The sequence below is a fragment of the Helianthus annuus genome, chromosome 17 (genome assembly GCF_002127325.2).
Source record: "Helianthus annuus cultivar XRQ/B chromosome 17, HanXRQr2.0-SUNRISE, whole genome shotgun sequence".
NCBI lineage: Eukaryota > Viridiplantae > Streptophyta > Magnoliopsida > Asterales > Asteraceae > Helianthus > Helianthus annuus.
Genome location: NC_035449.2, coordinates 148,334,865 through 148,345,117, shown reverse-complemented (window position 1 = coordinate 148,345,117; position 10,253 = coordinate 148,334,865). Strand labels below are relative to the sequence as shown.

The 10,253-nt window shown below is 37.0% G+C and overlaps 1 protein-coding gene and 1 long non-coding RNA gene across 2 annotated transcripts; both read right to left on the bottom strand.

The window, feature by feature from the left end:
• Window positions 1-373: 373 nt before the first annotated feature.
• LOC110924615 lies at window positions 374-1,948 on the bottom strand. Its single transcript, XM_022168607.1, has one exon. It carries the CDS (start codon window positions 1,946-1,948, stop codon window positions 374-376), a length of 1,575 nt encoding a protein of 524 aa, XP_022024299.1.
• A 932-nt stretch (window positions 1,949-2,880) lies between these two features.
• Window positions 2,881-3,978, bottom strand: LOC110926477. The gene is made up of 3 exons (XR_002585269.2): window positions 3,890-3,978; window positions 3,303-3,356; window positions 2,881-3,046 (listed from the first exon to the last, which is right to left on the bottom strand). It is a non-coding gene; the product is annotated as an uncharacterized LOC110926477 (long non-coding RNA).
• Window positions 3,979-10,253: the final 6,275 nt, after the last annotated feature.

Here is a 10,253-nt window from a genome sequence, read left to right as displayed (position 1 = left end):
TCTATTCTCGGAAGTGGGTATCGGTTCTTCACCGTGAGTTTGTTAAGTTCACGATAGTCGATGCACATTCTCATCGACCCATCCTTCTTTTTAACGAACAAAACAGGCGCTCCCCACGGGGACACGCTAGGGCGTATGAAACCTTTGTCAAGAAGTTCTTGTAATTGGACCATTAATTCCCGTACTTCTGCGGGTGCCAACCGGTAAGGGGCTTTGGCTACCGGTTTGGCATTTGGTTCTAACTCAATACGAAACTCGACTTCCCGTTCGGGTGGAAGTCCCGGCAATTCGTCCGGAAATACATCCGGGTATTCATTCACTATCTTAGTATCTTCAATTTTTGAAACTCCTAACTTGGTATCGACAACATAGGCTAAAATGCTTTACTTCCATTCCTCACGTATTTAATTGCTTCTAAAATAGTACACAATTTTGCCCCTACTTCCCCTTCCCCATGAATGGTTACCCGTTTCCCTTTAGGGGATGTCACATGAATAATTTTGTTTTCGCATAAAATTTCCGCGTGATAACGGGATAACCAATCCATACCTACTACTACTTTAAATTCTCCTAAAACCATGGGAATCAAATCAATCTCAAAATCTTCATCATCTATAGTGATTCTACAACCTCTACATATTTCGTGCAAAAGGTAACTCTTACAATCGGCAATTTCTACTTCGAGAGGTGTACACATTCTTTCTATCGGGAATAAAGGGAAACGTGCAAGCTCACTAGAAATAAATGATCTACTAGCTCCGGTATCGAATAACATATAAGTGGGTATAGAGTTTATCATATAGATACCTGAGACCACATTCGGGAGAGCCCTTGCTTCTTCCGTGGAGATTTGGAACATTCTTCCCTTAGCTTTCGCGGGTTCTTCTTTCTTTCCTTCCTTCTTCACCCCTTGTTTAAGCTTTGGGCATTCAGCTTTCACATGGCGCGATTCGTTACAATTGTAGCATACCCTTTTGGGATTCGGACAGTTATAGTACGGATGCCCTTCTTGTCCGCAATTGTAACACCCCTTCCTTCCCAATAAACATTCACCGGAATGGGGTTTTCCACATGTCTTGCATCGTGGAAACCCGCCTTTGGAAGCTTCTTTCTTCCCTTGATCGTGCATCTTGGGTTTCTTAGAAGAACCTTGCGTTGACCCCTTCTCGACTTGCCTTTTCTCTCCACGTTCGTCTTGCCTCTTTATTTCAATTTCCCTATCCCTCGCTAGATCAATGATCTCGTCCAAAGTTTCGCATTTTGAAGGAGTTATGAACTCCCGAATTTCAGCCTTAAGCATGCCATGATAACGGATAATCTTCTTTCTCTCCGTTCCAACTATTTCTTCACAAAACTTCAGTTGATCAAGGAAGGTGTTCGTGATCTCATTGACAGATTCATCTCTTTGTCGGAGTCGGAGAAAGTCTTCTTGGATTCGATCCACCGCTGATTGTGGACAATGGTACTTGATAAAAGGTTGTTTGAATTCTTGCCAAGTCAAAGTTTGAACTCGATTCTCTCTGATCTCCTTACTATACGAGTCCCACCAATCTTTAGCCCTTCGTAAAAGTTGCCCCGTGGCAAACATGACTTGATCTTCCTTGTCACAATGACTTCGAATGAACACCCCTTCCATGTTAGCAATCCATCTTTGGCATTCTATGGGATCAATTTCCCCATTAAAGGTTGTAGGCTTACATGCCATGAAATCCTTGTAGGTGCACCGTCTTGCCTCTTTCTTGCCTTGAATTCCGGCTATCATTTCCTTCAATTCATCCACTTTGCTCGTGATCATATTTTCTACCGTACTTAGTACTTGGCCCTCCACTTCTTGTGCTAGTTTTGACATGTTTGCATCAATCGCCTTCGTTACTTCATCCGAGATCATCTTGTTTAACTCGTTTCGAGTTATACGTTCGGTAGTATCCGTGTTTCCTCCACTTGCCATCTACAATTGAACATTCATGTTAAACATCATTACATTCGGTTTTTTCCCACTCTTTCTATACTTCAATCATAATATTAATTCATTCTCGTAAGTCACAATTTCGTCCAACTTTTCTATACAAACATTCTAGATACACTTCTTACTTCATTCATTCGTGTATGTAACGTCCCGTTCTTTTACACATTCCTTATTAAAACATGATAACTATCAGTAATCTAAATTTCATAGAGAATTTGAGGAGTTCTTAAGGTTCAACAAGTGTTTGGAATGGGTTTGGAAACCTCGGAATCATAAACAAAACAAATCAGCAAAACAGTTCAGGAGAGGGCGTCGCCGACGGCTCAAGGCTGCGTCGGCGACGGTGCATCAAAATGCCCGTCGCTGAAATTTATCCGTAGGCAGTGAGTTAAGCCGTCGGAGCCTCCTGGTGCGTCGCCGACGCCCAAAAGGGCCGTCGCCGACGGTGCTTCTGGCCTGCAATCGCTGTTTAATCAAAAATTTTCATTCTCAGCCTCTTTTTCCAACCCGAAACGGTCCTGGGCGGTCCCGAAGCCTTCCATAGTACCCATTATCACCCAAACCCATGTCATACTAGTAACTAAACCATAACCCATTCCCATTTTTGTCTACAAGTATGAAATCCTTAAATTACTTACTTGCGTGGCGCTTGGAACGAACACACTTTCGCAAGAGCTTTCGGTTTGAGTTCGAGCACCATAATTTACTCGAATCTCTCAAACCTTGGCTCTGATACCAACTTGTAAGATCCAAAACTTTTTAAAGACACTAGCGAACTTTCATTTGACAAAATAGTAAACGGGTCGAATAACTTACAAACCAAAAATTCAGCATTTAACTTGGTAACGATCAACATAACGGTTACAAAAGTTTTTAACCCAAACTTACATAAACTACAAACATAGTCTTTTAACTACAAGTTCAACATTTACTACTTTCGGATCATAAAACTTACAAAGACCCGTTTGGAACAGAAAGGAAAGCATTTAACAAAAATTTTGACTAAAACTAGTTTCTTCACGGAAGCGTGCATCATGAATGTGTTCGATCCAAGTAACGCCATTTAACAAGTCGCTTTACCTACATACAACCAAACCGTTAGACATTTAGTTACTAAAATTCATACGACGTTAATTACAAACATGACCCTCAAGTAAACCTTCTTCCGAACATGAAGTTTCTTCCATTTATCACATTACCCTTCTAACTCATTCGACCCATACCTAAATTACATAATCGGCTTGCAATAACTCGTTACAAATAAACGACTTCAACCATTGAACAATAGTATACTACGACAATACATGCTAATAACGTTATGTAAGCAAGAACTTACCTTTGTCGTTGTTTGTATGTGATCCGGAGTGACTCGAGCTTTCTTGTTTGATCCCTATAATCAAAAATCACATGCTTTAGATTCACGTCATTCTTTTCCTTCCAATATCAACATACTTTCATTAGCAAACAACCGACTCTCTATTCTAACCATTCAACAATGTAAATCCCGTGGTTAATTCGCTCGAGCATTTTGACAAACACTTGGCGTGCATACTAATAGTTAAGCATAATGTACAACTATTTTATGCCTTATTGACCCATTCATATCAATAACTCTAATAACATCAATTTCACTCAACACCTCATATAACCTCCAACCCAATTTAATTTTCCATATCGAAATTAAGCAAGAATATCATCATACAACATTTTTATACAAATTTTTATAACAAGATTCCATATTACATAGAACCATTATCTTGACCTAAGTGGGTTTTCTCTTTAAACACCAATTTTACATTCTACAAGGGTTTATCATTCTCTAATTGGTGATTCTAACTCATAATCATACTAATTTCATATAAATTCAAAGATTTCTTGAAACCCCATATATACAAGATTATCAAATCGTAAAATTCTTGTTACCTTATGGTGTATTAAGCTTAGATGATCCGAAATCTACCAACATGCAAGAGTAATTGTCTTGATTAGGGCCTCAATTTGCTTAATTTAGTGAGACTTGAAGGGGGTTCATCTTGTGCTTACTCCTGGCGACATAAACACACGCATATGTGTGTGGTTTTGTGTTACTAGCCCCTTTTTGTTAAGTTAAATCTTTCATTATTTACATTTCCCCCCTTCAAGTATGCATACTCATTTTTAAATGGCCCAACTTGCTTCTCCTAACTAACAATTTCTAATTCACATTCTAACTAGGTTAACACTCATAGTTATTTCTTATAACATGTTATAGCAATATAAAATAAAAATATTAAATTCTGGGGCGTTACATTTTCATAGGATTAAAGGCCCTAATAATAGAACATGTGCAATCCGGAAAGGTAAGTCGAGTTTTCTATCTAGGAAAGAGTGTTCGTCACACTTTCTTGGAAATTCTTGGAGTGAGTGCTCACTTAGGCTAAAGCATGTCGACATAAATATCATACGAACCCGATATCCTTTTAAAAAAATCTTAAACCCTTTGAGTTCAACAAGAATAATCAAGTAGGATAATGAGGGTCATGGCATGTAGATAAAATGGGAATTATGCGTATATTTCACACTTTATCCTATTCCATTGACTGTCATGCGAGTACTTTGAGCCTTAAAGAGAGCCTTAATTATACACACTTATTCACATGCTCATTCATTTGAAATAGAAAATACATTTATTCATTGCATTGCATTGTCAGAACGTGTGTGACTTATACGTTTTTATTGGACCTACAAAAGAACAGATGATATTCAAGAGCCATAACATGATCCACTGATCAAGAAATAAGTAACAGATTAAACCAAACTCTCCCCAAAGATAGTGAATCTTGAACACCTATTCAGAACATCTGTTCAAGAGCATGGCTAGCATCTGATGAAGACTTGGAACCACTGTTCAAGAATACAACTGTTGAAGGCTAGCATCTGTTGAAGACCCAAAGCTCTGATCAAGCCAAAGTCTGTTGAAGAAGACCAAACATCTGTTAGACTAAACAGATGTTTGGACAACTGCATTACAGTTGATAAGATTGCTCAGATGTTTGCAAACATCTGAGAATCTTTTCCGTTAGAAATGTTAGATGTCACTATCAGGGTAACGTCAGCTGATCTCTGAACAGAGCTTTCGTATTTGTGTATAAATAGATCACTCTCATTAGTAATTTATTCATCAAACATCACACACCATCACATTTTCTCTCGTATGAGCTGATTTGTTTGTGTGATCAACTGAGGGGGAGTTTGTAGAGTCGATCGAGTTGTAAAACTTTTAAATCATTAATATTCATTGAAAACAATTCGTTGATGATAACTCCCAGTTCGTGAATATTATTGTGATAATCAATATTTGTTTACAAACAAAGAAACTCAGTTTCTAACAATTTCCAATGCCATGAATAAGGTAGAGAATGAAGGAAAATGATTGAGGCACTTAGGACTATTACCCAATTATCATCCATCACATCACTTTGACCACCATAAAATTATCCACTTAGATAGCCCTTTGAGCCTTAAGCTTATGCTTCTATCACCCAATTATCCACCCAAAGTCTTGCTTTCATAGAGAATACTAAGGAACAACCTAGAAGAAGGGGTTTGGAAGAAGTGTTAGTTCATGTAGAAGTCTTTCAACCAACAAACTCACTGTACTCTTGATATTCTCTATTAATTTATGGTACTTGCATTTATTTCCTATTTTTAAATATAATTTAACAAACAAGCAAAAGATAATTAATTAACTTGTCGGTAATTAAAAGTTGAGTAATAAAAGTCATGTCCTTTGGGTTCGATACTTGGTTATTACATAAACTTTACTGCAAACGATAGGTAAACTTGCCTATTGTGTGTATTTAATTTAAGTAATAATTATTTTTTATAAATTTTAAACTAGACAAATCGTGTTTAAAAATTATTAAGTTAATTCACCTAAGTGCTAAAGTTATTAAATTAACTACTACTAAATAACACTTAGCATTTTAACTCTTTATAAAACTGAGATACATGCTACGCTTAAAACTTTTATGAAAACCTCATGATGCATATAGTATGTTTTAAAACTCATTTGAGGTAATTAGTTACGTGTGCTGGTATCAGCCATACACATTGTTAAATGGTCATGAAGTGTCTCGTAGTAGGCTCACGTAAAACTTGGAACATAACACGTATACTTAGTGAAAACACAAATTATAAACCTTATTCTTGCCTGGTTGAATGTTTAAACTGCTGAAAACATATGACTAGGATATCTATTATGTTTATATTTAAAAACATGTGTGTTACTCGCATTCACTAGTGAAAGCTCACGTATTCTTTTAAGCATGTCCCTGATGTAATCGTTAGGAAAAACGGGTTAATGCTCAAGGATAAGTGCATACATTACCATTAAGACAATTGTGTTATCTTTGTTTGATCTTGGAGACTTTGTTATCTTTTGTAATTGTGGTGTTTAAGTTTAATTACGAAACCTTTATCATTTTGTTGCTTAGTGTTTATCGATCAGACATGTATGCCTCGAGGCCCACTCGAAGGCACGATGTTACAACTCTCAAGTGGCTTCGAGTGTGTGAATTGCACCATCAAAGCGCCATTGGCTATAGTCACGACGCGCACACGTGCGTGAGGGTGCTATTGGGGTTGCTAAAGAAACTATATTTTTAGAAGGTTCCCACTTAAGGTTCTACCTTATTTCTACATGGGACAAGTTCCCACCCATTTTCTCATAATTTTTTCAATGTAAAAACTTCAATTTAAGGATTAATATTTCATTCATTTTAACTATATTTTGGGTATTCTTAGCTTCGTTATCAAGCCCTCATCAAATAGCATGCCAATAAAATAATAATTATATTAATAATTATTACATATAATAATTCCGGTACAAAATCAATAAAAAAGCGTTTTGTTAGACTGCCCGTAGTGGGGCGTTTTTTTTAAAAAAAATTGCATTATAACGCCCAAAAACGCCCAAACCCCCATTACATGGGGCGTTTTGGGGCGTTTTTTTTGAAAAAAAATCCTCCCGGCGTGATTATTAAAACGCCATTTTGCTTGGTTGGAGCTTTGACTTATGTTTGACCCACCAATGAGAAATAACCTTTTTTTTTTTTTTTTTGTTTAAGGATTGAATGGGGCATTATGGGGGCGTCATGCCCACTACACCACTTTTGCTATAATGCCCCCTTGCTGACTAGGACGCCACATGGCGCAAAACGCCCCATGGTGGGGGCATTATAATGTTTAACCATTACGCATGGTCTTAAAGTTGCTCATAGCTCTCAAATTTCACTTTTCAATACTTTTCCAACGTACCATAGGGAAGTCCTTCACATATTTTGTGAGTCCCTAACTTTCTTCCACTCAAATCCACAATAAAACAAACCTATAACAATTAAAACAATAAAAACATCTTAAAAACTCACCAACAAGAGAATGAGTAGAAACTTCTGCCACCTATATATATACTACTATACTCTCGTATCACGATTTGCATTAGTCATGATGTAGACATGCTTCCCAAACTCATGACGATCCAAGGTTACTACTATACTCTCCTATCACGATTTCCATTAGTCACAATGTAGACATGCTTCCCAATCTCATGGCGATCCAAGGTTACTACTATACTCTCCTATCACAATTTCCATTAGTCACAATGTAGACATGCTTCCCAAACTCATGACGATCCAAGGTTAACAAACCAATAACCTAGAACCAACATGGGTGTGGATATTAAAAGAAAAAAATAACTTTTATTGAATGTAAAACAACTCAAATGAACACTTGTAATAAAATAAAATAACTAGATAATGGATTGAAAGATTTCACCACAAGAACACAAAGATATATTGTGGTTTATTCGGGTTAACACATTCACCTTACGTCCACTCAATGATCTATGATCAAAAGCTTTCTTCCGTATCAACTTATCTCTAAAATCAGTAGATAAATCACACCAACAAAAGGATCTCTATAATCATGGTAGAGATCACATATGCTTGTCACTTACCAAATATTGGAAGGATCATCATTGTTCAAGCATTGCAAGTATGAGTGCGTTGTGAAATTTTCTCATGCTTTGATCCTCCATTGCTAATTGGTCTTGAGACATGAATTTTGAATATGCATAATCATTCAAAATGTACATTATGTTTTTATGTTTGTAACAAGCGATTCAAAGTACTAAAGGTTATATAAATCGACTTCAAGAGAGAGACAACAAAATCCGTCAATACCACTATACAGTGGCGAAGCTTGAGATTTCTGACCGGGGGAGGGGGGTCACAGGACCTAAAAATTTTTTATAAAACCGGGGGGTCGAAAACATATATACCCAAAAATTTCTATACGAAAACTGCATACTCTCAACTAATAAGCGAAAAGTTCGGGGGGTCGACCGCCCCTCCCAACCCTTAAAAGCTTCGCCCATGCCACTAGGTCGATATGACTACTGTCCGTTGTGGAACTTATACATAAACTTTTATATCACTAACCAACATTAGGAACTAACATTTGTAATAGTCTAAAAAATATAAGGAGAAAAATGTCTGGATAGTCCCTGTGGTTTCGTATTTTTTCACCTATAGTCCCCAACTTTCTAAAATTACCTGAATAGTCCCAAACTTTTCATTTTTTGTTCCCAGATAGTCCCTGGGTCTAACTTCAGTTTGTTTTCTCTGTTAAGTGGGTGTGAAATGACCAATTTACCCTTTCCTTTAAAAGGCCAAACCACAGGGACTATCCGGGCATCTTCTTCATTTTTAGAGAAAAAACCCACCACCACACTTCATCTTCAACCTCCACCCACCATCACCCTCCACCATCACCACCACAGTCACCTGAAAAGGGCTCACCGGAGCCTCACTGCAGAATCCCACCGCCGTAAACAGTCGTTGGTCCTCGCACAATATGACAATTTCCAACAATGGCTTTCAATTTGAGCAATTTGAGCAATTTTCAACAACAATGACCAACAATGCATATCATCGTCTTTCAATTTGACGATTAATTGAAATCGGGATAAGAAAATAGTTTGTTAGTTACCTGAGTGTTAACACACTATAAAATGATTTTTTTCCTGAAAATGTAGCGTGCGTTTTGTTCGTATATAAGTTCCATACATCTGGGTTTTGTGAAAAGATTTGATATCTTCAGATTAGGATCAACACCTGTAATGGAATTGATGATTGCTGCTGGAAAGGCAGTCCCTATTTTACAGCTTGAACATGGACTTGCTGTTGTCAGAGTATATACGGGCTCATTTATGATATCTCTTGATATGGCAGGTTCGTTGTTAACTTGTTTTTTATGCAAACAAAGTGCTTCTTTAATTCCCTGTATGTATTCAGGGTTTTCAATATCCATAATGAAGGTAGAAGAAGCAATTTTAAAACGCCTAGATGCTGCAACTAAGGCTCCACATTGGCCTATCGGAGTTGATGGTTTGTAATTCCATCTTCTTAGCTTGCTCCGGTGAGCCCTATTCAGGTGACTGTGGTGGTGATGGTGGAGGGTGGAGGAGGGTGATGGTGGGTGGAGGTTGAAGATGAAATGTGGTGGTGGGTTTTTTCTCTAAAAATAAAGAAGATGCCAGGATAGTCCCTGTGGTTTGGCCTTTTAAAGAAAAGGGTAAATTGATCATTTCACACCCACTTAACAGAGAAAACAAACTGAAGTTAGACCCAGGGACTATCCGGGAACAAAAAATGAAAAGTTGGGGACTATTCAGGTAATTTTAGAAAGTTGGGGACTATAGGTGAAAAAATGCGAAACCACAAGAACTATCCGGGCATTTTTCTCAAATATAAGAGAAAACATTACATATAAAGCAACTGATATAAGTTTTTTTTTCTTTCAAAGGTAAATATAACTAGTAAACAAAACATTTTCACTAATATCTATGTGGGACTCAGTTACTTGAATAAATTAAAAACTTTATGTCGATTAACTAATACTTCTAAGATTAAAACGTCTCACTAGGACAGTCTTCAAAGTGAAACTGAAACTAGTCCGTTATAAATATGTAATAACTAAGCAAAATCGTATTAAATACATATTAATACTTAAAGTTTTTAAATCCAAATGTAATAATTCAAACCAAAATACAACATTAAATGCGTGAAGTACAAGCCTCCACAGCACAAACCTGGATATGACAAATCTGGACATGAAAAAACGAAGAAAAGAGTTTACGTTAATAAAATGCCAAAAACAATAAAGACCAGTAAAATGGTTAAACCTTAAGGACTATTTTGTCTTTTTAACCAAATAAGGGCATTTTGATTTCCACTTAACTAGTCAG

Excerpts from the sequence above, each read along its gene's own strand:
- LOC110924615 (XM_022168607.1), bottom strand. The coding sequence starts at position 1,948 with ATGGCAAGTGGAGGAAACACGGATACTACCGAACGTATAACTCGAAAC.